The sequence below is a fragment of the Gordionus sp. m RMFG-2023 genome, chromosome 5, assembly GCF_954871325.1.
Source record: "Gordionus sp. m RMFG-2023 chromosome 5, tfGorSpeb1-WG-v2, whole genome shotgun sequence".
NCBI lineage: Eukaryota > Metazoa > Nematomorpha > Gordioida > Chordodea > Parachordodidae > Gordionus > Gordionus sp. m RMFG-2023.
In genome coordinates this window covers 19,560,820-19,583,687 of record NC_088779.1, presented here as the reverse complement: position 1 = coordinate 19,583,687, position 22,868 = coordinate 19,560,820, and the positions used below count along the sequence as shown (strand labels likewise).

The 22,868-nt window shown below is 26.0% G+C and overlaps 1 protein-coding gene across 2 annotated transcripts; it reads right to left on the bottom strand.

The window, feature by feature from the left end:
- Positions 1 to 134: 134 nt before the first annotated feature.
- On the bottom strand, positions 135 to 21,565 carry LOC135929503 (cullin-1-like). 2 transcript variants are annotated; one of them, XM_065466111.1, is made up of 19 exons: positions 21,435 to 21,565; positions 21,183 to 21,390; positions 20,877 to 21,095; positions 20,726 to 20,816; positions 16,687 to 17,129; positions 16,289 to 16,451; positions 15,348 to 15,437; positions 14,488 to 14,618; positions 14,155 to 14,262; positions 13,335 to 13,438; positions 12,895 to 12,943; positions 11,630 to 11,761; positions 9,128 to 9,248; positions 8,968 to 9,044; positions 8,710 to 8,841; positions 7,726 to 7,818; positions 3,785 to 3,921; positions 3,226 to 3,445; positions 135 to 659 (listed from the first exon to the last, which is right to left on the bottom strand). In XM_065466111.1, exons 1-19 carry the CDS (start codon positions 21,548 to 21,550, stop codon positions 579 to 581), a joined length of 2,715 nt encoding a protein of 904 aa, XP_065322183.1. In that variant the 5' UTR covers positions 21,551 to 21,565; the 3' UTR covers positions 135 to 578. The 2 variants fall into 2 exon arrangements, with proteins under 2 accessions (XP_065322183.1, XP_065322184.1); XM_065466112.1 differs by lacking the exon at positions 15,348 to 15,437 and having other exon boundaries at positions 137 to 659.
- Between the last annotated feature and the right edge of the window lie 1,303 nt (positions 21,566 to 22,868).

Sequence of the window (22,868 nt, the reverse complement as noted above, 5' to 3'; positions counted from 1 at the left end):
TTATTAAAATCTTTAAAAATATACATATATATATATATATCAAGATGATAAAAACGTTTAATGACAATTAGTAAAGTGGGTAAAAATGAAAGAAATACTTAATAAATTTTATGTAAGCGCATGTACGAATAAATAATATAATGATATCACACAAATTTCGCACTTATAGCAAAATATTTTAAGAGAAGTGCACTTAATTAAAAAAAACTTTATTTTATAATGGATGCTCTCTCTTTGCAAGTAAAAAATGATTAAGAGTTATCAAATTTAAACATTTTAATAGGTATCAATAAAAAATATTATAAATACTCGTTTGTATAAAATAGCAGGGTGCAATAATTTTATATTTCTTGGAAGTTTTTTCAATTGCATATTATGTATTATTTTAATGGAGCGGATGAAATGCACAAGGTAATTAAATTTATTATAATTATTTATATGATATAATTATATATGTCATATAAGCTTATAAAATATATAACAATTATTCATATATATAATAAACATATAGGATCTTGATGTTCTATGCATTATCCACTTTAAATCAATATTAATTTTATAAATTAGACGAACTTTGTCTAAACGACATATTGGTATGTATTATTGTCACCTTCCATTCTAGCAATGTAATCTTTTTCTATAAGGATACTTATACAATTCTAAATAATTAAAAATCAGAGTAAAAAACATTTTAATATATAATTAGGATTTTATTAAAAGTTAAAAAAGATTATAGTCTCCTATATAAAATAGATCTGATTCATTTAGAATGTTATATCCGATAATAGAGGGCTGTAAGTTGGTCGAGGTTGGACTATATTCTACCTTATTCTACTTTTAAAAAATCATCTAACAATTCTCGTACATAATTATTGAGATAAATTATATTAAAATGAGCTAGAATATTATAATCAATGTGAGAAAGTGATCGTTTTATTGAAAAAAAGAATCTCAAAATTAAGAGGCTAATTCTTATGATTTCCAGATTTGTTAGTGCGCTACTCGGTATCTTTTTTGGTAACTAATAGCGCACTACTTTTTTCCCAATAATTTATTTTTTTAGCATGCTCCTTTTAAAAATATAATGAATGTAACAATAAACATTAAAATTTAAATATAATATAATAATTAATTATGATTTTTATTATTTAATATTGAAATTTATATTTTCAATTTCTATTCTAAACCTAAATCATCCGGTGTAAATTATTTAAAATGTCATAGCAAAAAGATATCCAAATCGATGTAAGTGAGTCAGACAATTAGGATATTAATTAAATGGAAGGTTCCCTGGAAGAAAATGTTCTTGATAACAATAATACAAATTTTCCATTTCCAAAATTTGAATAATATTTTCAAATTAATGTAAAAACAAAAGGTGGCTACAATTTGTTCCAACTTTAAAAAAAATATATCCTCAAATAAATATAGCAGCTATAACCTCAAATCACCTGAACGTAATTGTCATTTTAAATTCTAGTAGTATTTTATTTTGTAATACATGTCAACAGTTTTAAAGAGATAGAAAAACATCTTAATAATTTTGGTATAGGGGAGACTATATCCACACCAATTCAATTAAAGCCAAATTGATTAATATTTTTCAGAAACTGGCTAATAAAGCTATTGTCAATTTTATATTCGATAGAGAGTCCAGTATACAAGGGAAAGGTGCTCCATTTTGCGGGTCTTATAGAGCTATTATACTCTTGGAACATGATATGAAAGTATTTGAGAGGGTGTGAGAGAAGCGGATAATGGAACAAATTAAAATTGATGAAATGCAGTTTGGTTTTACATCGGGGAAGGGCACGTCAGATGCAATTTTTGTGGTGAGAAAAATATAGAAGTATCTTGCGAAGGAAAAGAAAGTGTATTATGCGTTTGTTGATTTGGAGAAAGCATTTGACAGAGTGCCCTACTAGATGAGCCATGAGAAAATCAGGTGTGGAAGAATGGTTGGTTATGGCAGTGATGTGGGAGCACAAATTCCGGTTCCGACGGATGATGGAGATAGTGAAAGCTTTGAAGTGAAGGTAGGACTTCATCAAGGATTCGTGCTAAGTCCATCATTATTTATCTTAGTAATGGATGTGATGGCTAGAGAAATGCGTGAAGACTTCCCTGGAAGCTATTATATGCAAATGATCTTGTATTAATGGCAAACAGTGAGGAAGGTTGAGGGATAAAATTAGTAGATGGAAGATGAATGGAAGCAAAGGGCTTGAAAATGAATGCAGCAAAGACAAGGTGATGATTGGTTGAGATAATGGAAATGGAAGAATCCGACAAATGGCCTTGTGGTATATGCGGGAAAGGAGATGCTAGAAATTCAATCCAATGCACAGATGCCAGAAATAGGTGCATAATAGGTGTAGCAGGAAAAAGGGAAATCTGATGCCAGCAAGAATGTTCTATATTTGTAGAACGTGCATAAAAGGGATACATAATACTGATAACGTCGAAAATGGTGTGGTTTGGATATTAGCAATGGGTTAACCCTCGGGAAAGTGGAAGTTTTGTTATTTGGGTGATATGCTAAACGCAGATGGTGGTGTAGATTCTACTGTTGCAAAGGTCAGACGACCAAGGAAGAAGTTCAGAGAGATGTTGTCTATTCTAACAAATAAAAAAATTTCTCTGAAGTTAAAGGGGGGAATTTTACGTAAGCTATGTAAGGAGTTGTTTAGTTTATGGCGGCGAAACATGGGCAATGAAAGCGACCCACGAAGCCAATTGGAAAGAAGAGAGATGAGGATGATTAGATGGATGTGTGGGATATCGAGAGAAAAACTAGCAAGGAATTGCGAGCAAGATTGGGTATAAAGGAGTAGTAATGCGAAGAAATAGACTAAAACGGTTTGGGCAAGTGGAACGTAAGAGAAAAGATGACTGGGAAAAGAGATGCACCTTAATGTAAAAGGATCAAGACCTAGAGGAAGGCCCAAGATGACGTGGATAAATTGGGTTTAACAACTCTGATGATTTCCCAATAAAATTATATATTATATAGATATAATTTATTATATTTGGAAAAAACCATAAATAATTGAAATTGACCAAAAATCACCATATCAACTCAAGAATAAAAATTTAATCTTATTGTTTCATGATATTTTTATTTCATACTGTGCTCCTAAAAAATACAAAATGAGGAGATGAAACAAAATTATTGTGGTAAGAGACCAAGTTTAACAAAAATTTTATATATCATTTATATTTGACCTTGATAGTGGTGACACTGGGCTTGAACCGGGCTGATAGCTGATTAAAGAGTTCAGCCATCAACTGTTGATGTTTTAGGACTCGTCTCATCTTCATAATTCTAACGATAGCCGCTTGAACCACCATTTTGCGGTCCTCCTCTATGTCCTTGTGAGTGCTCTCTTGTTCGAGTTTAAGTTCCGTGCGCATGGGAAGGTTGAGGTTGACGCGTAACTTTTTGCTAAATTTAAAAAAAATACTCCTTTAATAAATGTATTTCAGTACTATTTATTTATATCAAAGTAACATTAATTAATCAAGTTTTTTCCTCTAAAATAAAAAATTAATTATTATTTTAACAATAATATTAATTTTATATTAGAAAATGATGTTTCGGAAAGTTCAACTTCCTACTTTGTAGGGCCCTAATGATTCGATATTAGCTAATAATCTTGGGCCAAAAGTTGAATTGGACCTTTCAAACGATGATATTCCACCATGATTATTTAAGGTAGATTTATTAAAATAATGGTTAATACAAAATCTATCATTTAATTCGTGTTAGTCTTCATAATTATACTATTTATATCCTTTGTATAACGAGATTTGTGTTTCGGAGTTTAATTTAGATTCGATAAAATTTTCGGTGCTTTCGATACCTTCTGCTAAGAGAAGTTTTGATTTCAAAAGAATGGCCAAAATTTGAAGCAAAATTTCCTGGATTTAATACAAAAAAAAAAGAATGAGAAATTATATATATAGTTGTGATCGGAATGTCGAACCAAAATTCTAAAACCAAATGAACTATATAAACCGGTTTAACCGGGTTCATATAGGTTATTATTTATGAATATTGATTAATATAATTTGAAAAATTATATAATTTATTTCCATCTTTTCTCTTAGTCTTTAGTATATTTATCTCTAGGCGTTATTTTTTTAAACTATTCTGGATTATATTATGTAAATGTTATAATTTACCATTATAAAAATAAAAAGTATAAATCATTTTTAGGAAAATGGCATATAAGGTGCTTTCTATTTATCTCTCTTAAAATGCACGATTGAAATAAAAGAAACTGAATACTACATTTGCCAATTTTTTCCAATAAAGGGCGAGAAAGCTAAAAAAAAATCATGCATTCCGTGTATGTCTATAACTTGATCCTAGATATTATATATTATCGTTATATAACAAAATAACAGGACTAGACAAAATTTTATAGAAAGTTGACATGTAATTGAGACATGTGATGGTGAAATGATATATAATCCACTTCCTTCCATTATTTCAAGTCAAATATTTATCCCGACCACGAAGATGACTTTCAATTTTTATTACTAATGAAAGAAAATAGCAAATGTCAAAATATGCCAAACAAAATAAAAAAATCTTATAAACGGCATTGAAAAGGAATAACATCGATATTTTTGCATATTGGGAAGGAAAAAAATTAGAGCAACCCGAAGTCTATCTATTAGCAATAATAACCATATCTGTCCCAGCTATACAGGTTAATTGAAAGAACATTTTTAAGATTTAAATATATTCCATCATCTAGGAGAAAAGATTGGACAGGACAATTTTATATACAAATGGAAATTGAAAATAAAATTTCGGATTAGCCTTAAAGGGTTTTATTTTTATTATTCCTTATATCTATCAAAGTAAGATTTAAATTATTTATTAAGCTATATATATGGGTATCTAATATAAAATATAAAAATTATTCAACCTCTATAAACTTTTATTTTAGGGTTTTTGAACCTGAACCGACCTATATAATATTTAATAATTTAATCTAAACAGAAACTAAACCACAATTAAAAAAAAATTCTGGAACCTGAATTGAATCGAACCCATATATCAAAAGGTTCGACACTGGTTGTGATCCCTTAATAAGAAAACACGATACAAGAAACGATCGTATAAGAGAAGTAAATTTGGTTCTAATCAGCATAACGGGTACTAAAATATACAAACATACAAAAAAATGCAAAAGCTACTTACAATGCTTTTTTTTGTAATGGAACTTAAAAAATTCATTAAGTGTTTATTTTTCATCTTCAACATCCATAAGACTAATAAAAAAAACAACCTCAAATAAAGTGTGGGTAATAATTAATAGAATGGGCTTTTCATTTAAATAGATAAAAAAAAATTAAAATATACCCGGGCTGGGCTTAAAAATTTTTTTATATATCCAAGCTGGGTCTGAAATATTTTTTTTAAATATACCCGGGCCGGGCCTAACCGAGCTAAAAAAAAATTAGAACCAGGGTAAGGAACTTTAAGTCGTGGATGCCTCTAGGTAGGATGACCGAAGGAGTATTTGACCTGGTCAAATACGGCAAAATACTCTAAAATGTTATTGGTGAATAAATATATTGATTTAATTAACTAATATGTATTTAAAGCATGTTTATCAATCTAATTAGGTTAAAATTTATTTTAAAACATATTTGTTATCAAAGCATCGATTTAATTATAATTTTATATTCAAATATAAGATTTTCATATTAAAATATTAGAATTTTATTTTGAAAAATAAAAATAAAAGAATTTTTTTCATTATAAATTTGATTGAATCTCAATATATAAATAAATATAATAATTTTGCTAAAGCATGGTTTGAGAAAATTACTAATTGCCAATTTATATTACATACAATTATCCAAACAAGATAGGCATCGTCAATAAAATGTAAGGAGCAAATATAAATCTGCAAGAAAGCTCTGAAAGCAGCTGTTGAAGAAGTTGAATATTTGTCCAAAAGAAGTTACCAAATAAATTAAATGAAGAAATATTATGGAAACCTTTCAATTAATGAAGGGGAAATGCAGTAATGTAGGAATATATTGTAATATACTATTTATACATTATGAATTATTATATTCGTCAATTAGATATGGTTAAAATGATTATTATTAATATAATATTGAGTGAAAGTTGGCACACCCATAGCATGTAATAAATGCCAGCATTTAAAAGCCCTTTATCAAGATATAGAAATCCGCTGGAACTCTAAATACAATATGCTCAATAGTGTTTATTCACAAAATGAAGAAATTATAAAAGTTCTTCAATGGATCGGAAAAGTATTATATTATAATTGAATCTTGTCAATATTCTTGAAAATTTCCACAGAGCTATTGTTGAGTTACAGTAGGACTCTTGCACTCTTTTTAAAGTGGTAACTTGGTATTATAAAATTCTTGAAGTTTTTTATACCAATCAAAGCGATAAAATTGATTCTAATTGATATAGCATTTTTTAATTGAAAAATTTGTTTTACATAAGTATCATTTTATCCCTCTTTTTCTTTGTCCCAAATTCATTACATTATGTATGTAATCAGGGACAGATCGCAAGAAGATGGAAAACTGAAGTTAATGAATTAACATTGACAAGTCGAATTACGGCTGTTGTTAAACAAACTCAATCGTTTTAAGAAAAATGGGGCAATGGTAATTCTGATAATATGTCAATACCCGATGTTGAATTTAATAATTACCTAAATATAAAAATAGATGAAACATTTAAGGTAGATAATTTATTAGTGGTAGGCGGCTCATCGAAGCCAATTTCCAATTTTGGCAAAATGGGTATTGGCAATTCCTGCTTAAACTGTGAGCGGAATTTTTCTACTACTGGGAGAATTCTTGAGGAAAGAAGTAATCTTCAATCTGTTCTTCATGATAATTTGTAAATTTTTTATATCTTTCTTGAGTATAGGGTTTCGTCATTCATGCTAGTTATGCAAACTGTCAAATATTTATTGCATTTGTTATATTTTATCTTGAGTCCTGAAAGTTTTTTTAATCCTACATTTTTCATTATTTTTTTTACAATATTATAATACAATTATTTTCTTTTGTTAAATTATATTATAAAATAATTTATATTATATTGTGCTAAAATATTATATTCTCAAAATACTATTTACATACATGCATTTTTTTAAATAGCGATTTATTTTTATTTTATAAATAGTAAATACAATATATTATATTCTCAAAATATTATTTACTTCCATTTTTATAATTAGCTTTACCATGCATTTTTTAAATACCAATTAAAATGATCACAAATACAATCTATTATATACTCAAAATATTATTCACAAAATTTTTTTACAGTATCAATTTGTAATATACTAAATATCTATTTTGATTAAAAAAAATAAAATGTGTAATATGTTTATTAAATGATAATACTCGCTGAAAAATAACATAAAATACCGAATAGGTAAATTTTTGTATATACCAGGTAGAATATAGTTTAAAAAGATTCCGGAACGGGGCCGTACAAATTATACCTCTGCAGGTCTCTGGAGAAAATGATTCTCAAATTATAATATAGTTTATATAAAGTTAATCAAGCTCTTTGGTTTTATATAGAATCCACCTTTAGGACGTGATAGGTCAGAATAGACCGGAGGTGATATTTTATAGATCACTAGCAATATATATAGGTGAAAAAAACAAGAAATAATTCATTTTAAGGTTAAAAAATTATACCATTTTGATTTGAGTGTTTTCTTGTATTTGACGAATAGATAATTTTTCGGAATTATTATATTGCAATATAACCGCCATTTGGTATGTGGATACCTTGAAAAAAGAATAAAAAATTAAGTGATTATTAACTGTAGCTTAAGGTATTTTCATTTTCGTGGGTAAAATATTATAAAATTCTGCAAGAAAATTTTGTAAATCAATTGGCTGGTTTAAAAAAAATCTTTAGAATTTTTGTTAGATTTAAAAAGTTTCTATTACATCCCGGATAAAAAGTTAAATAAACAATTTTATTATAATGATGAAACCTAGATGAGTCTAATTAGCTAGATCTAACATAGATGAATACCAACTCAGGTATTTTATTAATTTATAATTATAGGCATATATCGAAAAAGAGTAATAATGGCTCGCATATATAAAAAAAAATCTATTGTCTGGCATAGTCATGAATGACAAATCGGAAATGTGAGTTTAATAAGTTATCTGGGTTTTTCAAAAGGCATATCTAATTTAATATCGATCAAAAAAGCATGTTTGGACGACTCTTTCCGATTTTTATTAAATTTAGTATATAAACTAGGGTTCATGGTATGTATAACTATGCATAATTTTGACCTAACTTTTATACTTTTGGAGATAACCTATTTACTAGAATCGGTTTTTTATTTAATTAATGAATGATTAAAATTATAAATATTACAAAATTGTAGAAATAAATATAGCATCCAAAACAATATTTCAAAATCTCAAATAGAAAAAAGGTTGCTCCGATTTTAATAAAAATTTTAACAAATATTTCTATTCTATATAAATATATTTAGAAAGAATATAAATATATCCATTTGTATATTAAACGGACTGTAACCCGTTTGTTCATATTTTTTTTTTGGGGGGGGGGGGGGGGTTATATCTATCTAGCCCATACTAACGTGTTGATCAGTATTAGTGTTGTTATTATACTTATGAATAAAAATAAATTATTACCTGGAAAGTGTATTTGTTCTTGAAACAATTACTGACAATTTCACCTTTGGATAAGTGATAAAGCCAGGTCAATTTTCTACCAGTGTGTTGACTTGCGTAAAATGACGAAAATTTTTCGTAACTTTTTTCCAACTTTCAAATTAAAAAAGATTTATCAAACTAATAAGAGTTCAAGTTTCAAATTTTTAAATTTAATCTTTTATTTAAAAAAATCAGCATGAATAAATTTTGATTTTAAAATGAATATAAATAACTTACTTCGGGAGGAAGAACGTATGTAAACGAGTTTTGAAAAGGCCAAGAGCCCGAGCTTACCACTTGAATGCTAAAATCGACTGATATAAAATTTTTAATTAGAATAAATTTTTTAAAAAGTTGTCCTATGATTTATTTTATACAATATAAAAATATATATTACGCCCAAGTGTCGTCCCAGACTTTTCCATTTCTCTTTTAAACCGTTCGTTTAGACCTTTGCTTACGCCTATGTCTTGAAACATCCTCTGTAGCTTGGACGTATATTCAAAACCACAGGTTTGCTATAAAAAAATTGTAAATAATTAGGGGTGTGCCGATATTAAATATAGGATCGGTGCCGATATTTGGCGTTTCCCAAAAATATCGGATCGAGCCGATACCTGTAAAAATTTTTAAAACTTTTGAGTAATGAAACTTTGAATTATTATTACATTTAAAAAAAATAAATAAAAAAAAGATTAAAAAAAATATTTTTTCTGAGTTTCTATTTTACATTAATAATATTTTCTAAATAATTTTTTTAAAAATAATGCAAATGTTATTTATTTTTTTAAATAGATTTTAAAAGTTTTTTTTAAAAATAGAAATAACACCTAAAGTTTTATTTATTTTTAATTTTTTTAAAAAATAATACCAATTTTATTATTTATACTTTAAATAAAAGAATTATTTTAAATATGGTTTCTGAATTATGGAAATATTCTGATAAAGTTAAATAGAATTTTGCAAAATGCGTTATCTGCGGAATTCTAATTTCACGAGGAATAATGAAAAATTCATTTAATACAACATATAATCGGAAACATTTAAAGAGATTCCATCAAACGGAATTCGAAGAGCTAATATAAAAAGAAAGAGAAATATTAGAAAAAACAAATCAAATTTTTTAAAAAAGAGCCCTGAAAGTCAGCCAACAATATCAGCCATTCTTAATAAAACTAATATTTGGAAATATTCTGATCCTTTGCCTGAAAATCTAGAGGCTCTTATATTTATAAAAAATAAAAAAATCTAATATATTATAATTTTATATGTTAAATATTACAATTTTATAAACCAACATAAAATGATAAATTATTATATTTATTTTATCTATTATAATATAATTTTTTTAAATTATTGTTGAAATAAAAAAATTAAATTAAATGCCTAATTCTTTTGCATAAAAATATTGATTTCTTAATTACAGAGGGTGGTGAAAAATCAATATAAATATCGGTATCGGATCTGTTTTGAACCAATACCGGATCGGATAAGTGAAAAATATATAAATAGGCACAGCCCTATAATTAATCAATAATTAATAACCATCAGATTTATATTGAATGGTAAAAATATTGATATATCTATATCCTTCAAGGCGTCGCTAGCCTTTACAATCTCAGGGGGCTTTAACTAAAAAAAAATTTACGGGAGAAACGACTCCAAATCATAAAACAATATGGTGGTTAGAGCTTCCGCTTAGATGACATGATGGAAGCTAGATAAGTAATCGAGAAAATTATTGTGAGATATTAAATTTCAAAAAGATTATCTTCCATTTTTAATGATATATACACAGTTGACCATTATTGTTTATCTAAAATATGCAATCATATGCTCTCAACAGTTGTAGTAATAATATTAAATTATATAGCAACACAAATAATATATGCTGGTTAATTTGCAGTCATAGCGATGACACTCGCGATGTAAACTAATATCAGAATTTATTATGTTGGATAAATTGATAAAATAAAAACACTAAAAATCTTTGGAAGAAATAATTATGTAAATATATTTAAGCCTTAGGAGCTATGATTCATGTGATAAATGATAAAGAAGTTTGTTTGAAATATTTCAAAATCACAGGTTTCATTAATTTAAGTAGGTTTCCCATATTAGAAATTCGAACTAGCATATGGATAATTTTCACGATTCAGAATTATCCGATATACAATGAATTTCCATCATTGTTGATATTATAATATAATCATCATTGTTCATTTGATTCGTAACATTGACTTATCTGAATTTAAATTCATTAAATTATAAGCAATCAATTTATCTAAAAAATATTAATGGTTGATGCCTGTGCCAAAATTAGGAAAAAATTATACATGTATATAAAAAAAATTCTTAGGATGTCTTATATTTTGGAGAATGTTTTTTTTCATCAAAAAATATAGTCTCCTTAAATTGTAATATATTTTAGATAGGTATAAAATGAAAATTGAGATTAAACGGTATAAGATTTCCTAAAGTTGATGATTAAGTTTATATCAAAATAAAATTAAAACAAGAAGTTGCTATGAAAATAATATATAAAGTATCTAGATTATGTATGGAGATTATATATACAAATTTATTGATTTTAAACAAAAGAAAATTATAATGGAAAATATTTTTAAAAGAAAATAACATTAAAATATCTATTAATTAATGGTAAAAAAAATATACAGGAAGCAGCCATTTTAATAGGACTGACTTACCGCTCGATCCTTAAAATACTATACATCTATAATAAATATTTCATTATATAGAGAAGGTGATAAAAAAAAGTAAAGGGGAAAAGGGTTGTTAGGCATAGGATTTTAACCTAACCAATTGGGATAAATGGAGGAGTTATAAGATAACTCTATATTTTAAGAGAACGTTCACTAAAATATTAAAAGGTGTGAACCTTAAGTTTGGATATCATACTAGCTTCCGCATCGTCACTAGTCGATATTTGAAATATCAAACGTTTGGCAAGCATTCGTCCATAATAATTTTGAAACACGTCCTTGTCCTCTATGTATTTGAACACTATCATCTGGATTTATATTATATTTTAAGAATAGTTATACATCACTCTTTAATATTATTTCAATTTAAATATTCTTTAAAAAGATAATGATGTGAAAAATAACCAATAATTAAATGGAATAGAGATTATAACACATTTTCAAAAATATAGATCCATGAATAATAACAATTAAAAGGGGATATGTGTCATAAATGGCCATGTTTGAAAACTGGCCACCACCCTTTAACTTTTTATCTATTGGACCGATTTCTCTCAAAATTGGTCAAAATGTGTATATTTATGATATGTACCTTACCTAAGGTCATTTATTAAATAGAGTATCCAATAAAAAAATATTTTAAATAAACTGTTTTTAGTATACCACTTCCTGGAAAAATCACATTATATATTTTTTGTTTGGTAAAAAAATTACTAATTTAGATTACTTATATTTTATATATAAATATTATCCTTAAGCATTAAGCATTATTCACACCTTTAAAATTTTTATTTAATAGACATATAAAGGCGCTTAATAATAATAGAGAGGTTAGTATTGTCTGGCCATGTATTGATTGGCCACAATTCGCACATTCATTTTGAAATGAAAAGCTAGCGCAAAACACCATTTGGTGAAATTTCAAATGATGAACAAACTTAAGAATGTTTAACAAAAAGATAATTAAGATATTAAATTATAATATTATAATTAAATAGATGATGATAAATTGAGATATTAATACTAATTAAATTAGTGTATAATTAATTTTTTATATAACTAAAAAATGTAAAAATATTAGCCTAGGTCTTTAACAAGTATTTTATATTGTATTATGTCATATTTATAATAAAATTCTTAAATAATATATTATGGTCAGTTAACACATAGTATATGGCCGCCAGTCAATACATAAGAAAAACAACTTTCACATAACCCCATCTAGCTCATAAACTATTATAGACAGCTTTGATTCAAATTTTATTTTAAGGATTAATAATTAGGCTACACATTGATATAAAATTTGTTTGGTGAAACCCAAATCTTAATACCTTTTTTTCAAAAAAACAAAAACATGGCCATTCATGGCACATTTCCCCTATTTAATATTTTTGTTTAAAAAAGTAATAAAAAGAATATGAATTTAAAATTTATTTGTTACTATTTGATTTAGTATTTCTTCGAGTTCAGATTCTTCTGGATTCTTAGAGCTTTACAAATAATAGATCAAATAATTACATTACATTTAAGTGACGGTATTAAAATTTTAAAAATGCCCAAAAACCAGATAATTTTAAATAAAAAGACAAATGGGACAATACTTGGCCAGGCTAATACTAATGGAACTGATCAGTATTGGTATCAGCTAATTTTAATTTTATATGATACCCGAAAAATGATTAACCATTTTTTAAAATGTTTTTAAGCCTATATCGTGCCATGAATCGAGGGAGGGGGGTTGTTATCTCTAAACGATAAATAAACAATAAAGAATAGTATGATATAATGAAACTTTTTTCAATAAATATTATGTATAATATATTTTTATGTTGGTATGGCTAAAAAAAATCGTATTGGTGGATCTCTGTTTAGAGAATAAACCTTTTTTTGAGTTGTAAATCGCAGTATTTGGCTAATAATTCAGGACTTTTGCTAGAATTCGACATAGATGTAACGGCGTTTTTATTAATAAATGTTCCACACGCCTAAAATAATAAATTATATAATAGTGTCTCTAAATTAAGTATAAATATATTCTAAATTTTTCTTTTTATAAATATAGATATTTTATTTTAAATATTTTAATCAGATCATAAATATTATTATATCTAAAATTAATATATAAACGATAACATAAAGTTAACACTATATAAAAAAAATAAAATATTTATTACTTGTATAAAAATTGTAAAATAAGTTATAATGAAATGTACGTCAAAATTGGACCGAGTATGACAATTTTTTTTATATTTCATGCTGGGCTTAAAAAATTAAGCCAAATGAGGATCACCGATTTATAATTTTACGATTTTCACAACTATTAAGATATTTCATATATGTTAAAATACATTTGATTTTATCATTAAATTATCAAAGTTGCTAAATATTTAAATTTAATGCATAACAATAAAAAATAGAGAATAAAATAGATATTTAGAATTCTAACAAGAAGTCTGCAACAGTAGGGTACGCTCGTACTTAAATGAGTTTTATTTTTCAAACAATTGGCAAGAGAGGAGCGTGGGCAGAAAAATTCCGATTTTAAAATTTAAAGCCCCTATCTATAAATTACACACATTTCGCCATGAAACCTTGTATATTTAACCCAACCCTAACTAATAAAAACTGTAATATTTAAGCATATATTTAACATTATGAATTGATCAAGATGAATGACTAAATCAAAAATAATATCTCTTACTTTATCTAGGGCAGCGACGAACCCTGAATCATTGTTAAATGCAGAAATGACTAAAGAGTTATATTTGTTGTGCACCTCTAAAATTATGTTGACGTAAGTTTTAGAATCCTATTTTTTTATAAAATTAAAAGGTCAAAAATTATTTTCATTTTCTAATTTAAATCATTCACTTCTCAGAAATTATCCTATATTTTCTTTGTATTAAGCAATTTAAAAATTTAATCATCTTGATTTTATGCAATCACCAAAAAAATATGGATGTTTAAATATTTTAACATTTTTCTAACTTAAATATTATTATAAAACAAGTTACAATGTTAACATGTATTGTACTGTAATAGCAGTTTCACAACTGTTAGCAATAGAAGTTAGGCCCTGGTTGATTATATGTTGTTGCAAAAGAGTTTTCAATTCGTTCAAAGCATCAGGAATTCTTGATACTAGGCAATACATTCTGCCTATGTCTAAATTTAAAAAAATAGAGGATAAAATAACCATTTTTCATAATTATTTAAGAATATTTATTAAGAAATGAAAGCAATTAACTATCGATAGCTAAACCATTACCTACTTCATTTTCGTTTATTTAAAGGGACGACTACCAAGAGAATATGGCATGAACTCAATAATAGCCAGATCCCCAAGTACATAGAATTTGAACCTTCAGGTCTCAGTCCCGATAATCTAATGAGATACAATGGCATGATCCTCGCCTCAGTCAAGGCTTACCTATAGCTTGGGACTACACCTGCATAGATCGGCATTTCCTCACTCCCTTCGTAGAAAAATAGCAAAACCAACAAATACAAGCATTTAAACAACCTCAAATCCATTCCAATCGCATAACTCTCAGGTCATTCGAAAAACATTTAAATCTATAGGGCAAAAAGTTTAAAAGGATTGTATCTGCGACAAACTCAACAAATACAAGCATTTAAACAACCTCAAATCCATTCCAATCGCATAACTCTCAGGTCATTCGAAAAACATTTAAATCTATAGGGCAAAAAGTTTAAAAGGATTGTATCTGCGACAAACTCAAATTGCATTTCCATCCATAGAACATTGAACCTTATTACTTCAACTTAAATTTTGTTAAACCATTTTATAAGATAATAATGTTTTTATTTTTAACAGTTTTTTCAAATATTATTATAATAGCATATTATGTTAATTTTGTAACATTCAAGGACCTGAAGCAAATATATTTTTACGTCCCAGGTTCCGTTCCAGCTTAAAAAATATGTTCCATCCCATATTTTGGAAAGTTCCAGAACGCGTTCCTATAAATATGAAATTTTATTTCTATTTTATTATATATAACACCAATTTCTATGTAATAGTAATTAAGATAATTTGTAAAAGATTATCATTTATATATGTGCGATGGTGTTAATTTAGATTTGAGTGTCGAAAACATCTCACAACAACTTTATAAATATTAAAATTTAAAAGTATTTTTATACAATATTAATTTTATAATAAAACAGGTAAAATCATTTCAAATGCGATTAAAATATTTTATTCAATCTTAATTCTTAAAATCACATAATAGTAAATAATGTATATATTGTTATGCGAGGCAAACTTGAATTAAGAAAATAAAAAACGAATTAATAAACCATTACATTCATGTAATAAATTTAACTTTTATAATTTTTAGCTATATAATATAGTTTCAAAAATATTATTTTAATAAAATAATCACATTGTTTAAAAAAATATATATCACATAAATTGAAAAAAGAAAATATAAAGGAAGAAAATTTTAATATTTAAAATTGCATTCATATATTAAATTATAAGTTAATTAATAAAAATAACTTATATAAATCTATATTAAAATGAGATATATTAGATATGTTAAAAAAATTTTAAATAACAAATATCAAAAACGGTATAAAAAGCGGGGATGTTATATAGCTAATGAAATTTTTAACATTCTTTTTGGAAAACTGGAACTTTCCTGGGATCACCATTCCCCTTACTTTCGCATCTTTCCCCAAGCTTCATTCTTAATGTCCATGGTACACATATATTTATTTTTCTAAATTAGATATTACTTTTTAAACATTAAAATTATTTTTAACCAAAAAGATAAAAAGGATAAATTATCCATTATCAAAAATGTTACCTTCGTTTTTATTAGTATTGAGTAGATTTTGAAATTCAGAATAAAACGTATCTAGGTGTTGTTGAATAAGAACTTGTTCGCATTTTTTGAGCAATATTTCCATGGTAGAAGGATGCAAATATAAATTTACCCGCTTTTGTTCTTCCATAAGCCGCATTTCGGCCTGATTAAAGTAAAATCAATATAAGTTAAATAAAGACATGAAATGCTGACTAAGTGTTTTTAAAAAATTTTCAAGAAGAATATAGGTATTACGGTAAGTATACAAAAAGATATATATATATAGCATTAGCTTGATTTCAAAATTTTATATTTCACCACTGATTATAAAAATATATTTGTGATTATTACCTGCAGCTTAAAACTAATTGGAATTCTTTTTAAATATCTTTTAAAACTTTTTTCATATATTCGGTTATTGGGTTTTTCCCCAGGAATTCGCTGCTCTCTCTCTTGTAATATCGTTCTGTATCCTGTAGAAACACTCGTTCGAAAAAATATTTATAAACGGAAAGAAACCCTGTACAAGTGACGGATGGGTAGGATGGATGGCCGGTTCCCTTATCGAGGAAAACACCATTGATAGGGTCTTTGTCGTTTCTATCCTCGAGGTTAGCATGAATTTGAAAATCTTCTTCGTTTGAATTATGTGTGGGGTCATCGTTTAACGGAGTATTATTATTTTTATTGGTGAAAGAATTGCCGATTTTAGGGGAGACTTCTTTGTTAAGGCCATTTTTGGAAAGTTGGTTGAGAGATATATTTGAGGATGGATAATAATTTAAAATTTCGGTCGGGGTGGAGTCATCTTCTGGTGAAATTTCATTGCCCCCGATCTCGACTTTAATAAAATAGTATAATTTTTTTAAATGTTTGCAGTACATTATAGATCTGTGTTTTTTTTGAAATTACCGTGTAGTAGCTTCGTAATGAAGATCAACCTTATCAGTTCCGACCGCTCCTCAATCCGCAGATCGAGTTTATAAACAAAATGGAATCAAGTTTAACGTTCAAAAATATTCCGAATTTGGTAATATCACTTTCAAAAAATGATTTTAAAATTAGTTGGGGATTTTAAGGAAACAAAATTATTTTAAAGTTCTATAAATTATCTGAAAACTATTTTAAATAAAAAGAATCCCGAGAGATAATTCTCCAGATTAATTTAACTCCCCATTCAGAAGAAAAAAATTTTCCCAAATTTTTTTTTCGGGGAATTATCTTCCGCTTACCCAATATAAAGCCACCTCATTGAAACAGTTTATAGCTTTGTTAGTCACATTTCGAGGTCTGCAAAGCATTTTTTTGAAACCCGAGCAGGAATTAAAAAACGTTTTTGTCCGAGCCCGACCCGAGCACACATTTTTTAATTTAACCCCCGAGTTAGACTAAAATTTTACAATATGAGTTTGAATATTATAATAACCAAAAAAAATTTATGTGTATTTGTTCAACGCCACCTTAAAAAAGTTTATTTGATGGCCATAATCTCATCAAGATATATATTAAGTTGCATTTTATTTAATTTTTAAAAAATATTATAAAAAAATTAAAATACAATCGAATTTAAAAATTATAAATAATTTAACCATATTTTTATATATCTGTTACCAGCACATCGACTCCTTTTCATATGAGTTTTATTTCGAAAATAATTTATTGCGTATACCATAAGCAGTATCTATTAAATTTCTAGAAATTATCGTGGGTTATGGGAATGATGCTTTTAACATCAATATTTCCATATATTGAGCAATTATGGCAAAATATTAGCAACAATCAACAAAGCCTTCCAAATGAATAGTATCAAATGATCTCAAATCACGTCCAGAAAACATGATAAGCACCTTTGTACACTCTTTCTTTAATTTGGTATAACTTTTGAGTTTTTTGGGATCAGTACCAGAAAGGCTATCAATTGTTAATTAAGTCTTTTAACTCTCTATTGTAAATACATATTTATTTCTTTTTAGTGCGCCTAAAATAATATAATAATATCATATATTTTATGAATAAATATACTAACCTGTTGTTATAGAATTATAAACATATATATATTTGCAAAAATTGCAACTTATATAATTAAGTTTTTCTTTGTTTTCATCATATATAAATGAAAACTTTTTCCAGACCTCCGATTATTGGTATTTTTCCTTACTTCATATTCACTGCTCTTAAACTTTCACCAATTTTTTTAATTTGGCATCCACTAAAATATTATTTTTAATATGAAAATATGAAGCTATTTAATTAAATAGATATTAGTAAAATATTTTAACTTGATAGAATATGATGAAAGTAAAGTATGTAATAATATCGTAAACTATGCAATGCAATGTACTAAAATATAAACACATAAAATAGTTTGGTAATGGTTGTTATGTAAATTTTATAATAATAATTGTATATGACATGTTATTCTGATCGACATTTTAAAGATAAAATGTGATAAATAAAAAATGATATGGTTTTATAATTGACATTATGAATTATAATTATTTAGGATATTTTTATTAATATTTATTTTTCAGGTCGGAGTGCGGGTAGAACAGCTCTTAAAACCCGACCCGAGTCCAAAATTTTTTTAATGTCCGAACCCGTCTGGGCCGAGTCGGGCTATGGACAGCCCGTGCAGTTTCTAGTCAGTGTTATTTTTCAATCTGGTTAGTCTGGGTATGAGGTTATTATCCCCTCCTCTTCCAACATTTTTCCCCAGAATTAATTAGATACATCCATTACACTAAATGTTTTGCAGTTTTTCGTGATGGGACAAATGCCAGTTATAATTAGAACATACAATAATTAAATAGTCAAAATAGATAAAATTAGTTAATTTGAAAAATAATACTTAATTATTTAAAAGTATTCAATATATTCCTTCTGGAACATTTATATTTATTTCAAAATATATATATCATTTTTACAAAATTTAATAAAACATTTTTCGTTTAAAAAAATCTTAAATAATGATATTAGTTATAAATAATGCAAATTTTATTTATGAAAATATATTTAATGAAAATAATAACGTTGAATTTATAAATATCATGTTTAAAAAGTATTTCCATAAAAAAAGGACTGGGTAGATGTTAAATATTGATTGTAAACTTATAATTTGTCATAAATATTTTTATCACCATTTATTTGATGAAATAATTGTAATAATTATTTTATAATTAATTTTATAATAAATTAATGAAAGGAACTATAGTTAAAAAAGTTACACTATATTTTGTTATATTATCTGCAACAAAAATGATTTTAAAATATCTAACAACTCACATTCAGCTAGAGTTTTTAAATGGCCTTATTTAGCCAATTTTTAAAAACGGTTCTCAAGATTTTGGCCAAAAATAAATTATTAAAGCATTGATTTTGTCCACAGGTGATAGAAAGGTTTTGACTTTTATGGCTGAAAGATAATAAAATATTGGCTAATATCTTGATTTAACCTGTTTTTAATCGGCAAAATAGAAATGCATAACAAAACTAGATTCACCTATAAATTGCAAATACTTTAAATGAGATTAACTTTAGGGGAATAAAAAAATAAACTTAAATCATTCATGAAAGTTAGTTGGTTATTTTTTTAAATAAATTTTTTTTATAACATTGGTTCATAGATAGATGGTAAATAAAAATCGGATTGGTATTAGTAATATCATAAAATATTGGATAGGTAAAAAAAGTTGGGGACCAGCACAGCCTTACATAAAATGTATTTAATCAAATGTAGAAATGACTTGTCAAAATAAGTTTTATTTTTACAATACAGGATTTTTAATGGAATACATTACAATAGTAGTAATGATATTAATTGTAAATTGTTTTGATTTTTATAAAACATTTTTAAATAATTTCAGGTTTACAACATTCATCATATTTATTTGAATCTACAATTATAAATGGAGATCAGAGGTTAGCGCATTAGGATTTTTTCAAAAAGGTTTTTTTTAGCCTAGCTCATAACAATTCAAAAAAATATTTTATACAAGTTTCCCACCAAAAATTATTTATCCCAGCCCAACCCTTAATTATTTTTTGTAAAGGAAAAATAAATTTTGATAATTTATGGTTTAAAAATCTGTTGGCCTAATAAAAAAATACTTCACACAAATATTTTAACCTAACCCACATGGCGATCAGATTGTTTATATATATTTTCTTCCTTCATTATATTGTAAGATATAAAATATAGAATGTTTACTTAAATAAATAATTACACTGATAAAAAAATAATAATGAAATAGACTAAGGTGTTAAATTTATTTAATCTTTATCCTCTTACTAAATGAAAATTTAAATAACCTATAGAGATGGTAGCTGATTCTATAAAAAAAAAAATTTAAATCATAATTAATCATTTGAATGTTTTATCTCTTTAAAATATATTAACTTAAAATACCTTCTAAAATAAATTTTTTTTATTATTTTTACCATAACTTTTAAGGACACCACTAATAAGTGAAGTGTTTATAGTCTCACCATTTCTTTCCCTGTCTATAAGCTTGAGTACTGCATTGGTAACCTATAATTCAAATATGAGAAAAAATTATATTCATTTGAAACTAAATTTAGCATAAATTACTTGATTGTGCAATGGTTTGAATAAGCATTCTCTCCACATGACCAATGCTAAATAATAGACTTCATATATACCTTTTCTACCTTCATCACATTCCCTCTTTACCCAATGTCTATTTATATATGCACATATTCCATTTAGCACATCACTTGAAAAATAGTAATCTTCCCATTGCTTCACATAAAATGACAAAAAACTTTCATCCATAGCATTTTGAGTTTTCTTAATATTGTATTGTTTAAAAAATATTTAGGAATAAATTACAAAAGTTTTGCAATATAGATTCTAAATAAATGAAAAACTGTTTACTTCTAGAAGATTCAAGAGATGGGTCTTAAGAAAATCATTTAATCTTCGATAGAGTTCTAGACCAACAAATTGAGCACCAGTAGGTGTGGCTATGAGGTTTTTTTTAGTTTTTGAATTTTTGCTATATCCAGTGGAATAAGGGTGTGCAAGATTATTGATATTAGTATTCACATTATGTTGAACACTTGTACAATAATTATATACATGTCTATTATAAAATTAGATATTATTTATATATGTAAATAAGCCTACGTATATAACTCGATATAGCGCTGTTTACTCATAGTTTTCTGAGAATATATATGTTTTAAACCTTCTTTTAAATCTCCCCATATATAGTCTAAATCTGTGTGCTTTATATTTGACATCTCTCAATTTATGAAAAAAAATAACATTTTTTAACAACAATAGTAATTATAATAAATATATATCTTATATTTATATTGTATAATATATTAAAAAATGTTATATTAATTGTAAGCAGAATTATTTTTTTGTCTTTTAAAATTAATATTAAAGGACTGCAAATTATTCCACTATTAAATTTAGAACCCAAAAGTTTTTTTTATAAATAATTATAGTGTTGTGATGATTTAATGACACATATTGAAGATTAAATTAAAACCAATTCATGTATAATAAAATTATTTCTTTTGTTGTACATTTCTAAAGATTATAATTATATATGCATGAGTTTAAATTAAGTCGTTAATATGTTAAATTAAATACTCATAACAGTGTATAATGGAATATTTAAATATGTTAATATTTCTTATATATAAAATAAAAAATTGAGCTGTTTTATAATACTCAGTGCTGTTGGAAATACATTTCTTTTATTTTAGAAGAGTGAATAGGATATGTCAAATAATGAAACGTTAGAACTAAAATATGATACTAAATCTTTATTAAATACTTAAATATAAAGTGAAAACATAATCAAAATAAAAGATAAATAAAATTAATATAAATTAAATAAGTTCGCAAAAATAATAATTATAATCCTCTTACAAGTAAAATATTCCCGATTATATATACTTTTCTTTACTATTCATTTACATAGTGTTTAAACAACAAACTTAAAATCTTGAACTTTATTTAATCTGAATAATAAATCTTTTTTATTCATTTTTCTTATTTGAATATTACAACAGGATAATATATTAAGCAGGGGCGTCGCTAGCCTTTACAATCTCAGGGGGCTCAACTAAAAAAATTTTATGGGGTCACCCCCCATATCCCCTATTTTCGGGCCTTCGGTACGCTTTTGCCCGGTCTTCGGCCGGGTTTTATATTAATATATTATACTTTTTCAAAATTTGCTAACTCTGATTAATTATTCTGAATTTCATATTTTGTCATTTATTATATTATGCATAAAAATAAACTAGCATATAAATAATAAAAACAATATAAGATATTTCTAAAAATATTATTTTTTAATATAAAATCTATTTATTACAGTATAAAATATTTTCGATTGCTGATATAAAAAAAATTTGCCTCTAAAGAACTACAAGTGATAAAAAGTTAATTAATTCATATATATGCCTCAATTGATAATGGTTTTTTAAAACCACATATTATAAAATTAGAAACTTACATTAACAAAAGGTCAAGAAATAATATAACACTCTGTTACCATTTTTAGACAATGTCTTATAGAATAGACTAATAAATAGGCCC

Bases quoted from the DNA above. Each gene is read 5' to 3' on its own strand.
- LOC135929503 (XM_065466111.1), bottom strand. From the start codon at position 21,550: ATGTCAAATATAAAGCACACAGATTTAGACTATATATGGGGAGATTTA. The intron at 11,762-12,894 runs GTAACAAATAAA...ATATAAATCCAG, and splicing joins AAGAAATACTAAATCAAATA to ATGATAGTGTTCAAATACAT. The intron at 8,842-8,967 runs GTAAGTTATTTA...TTAATTTGAAAG, and splicing joins CATACGTTCTTCCTCCCGAA to TTGGAAAAAAGTTACGAAAA.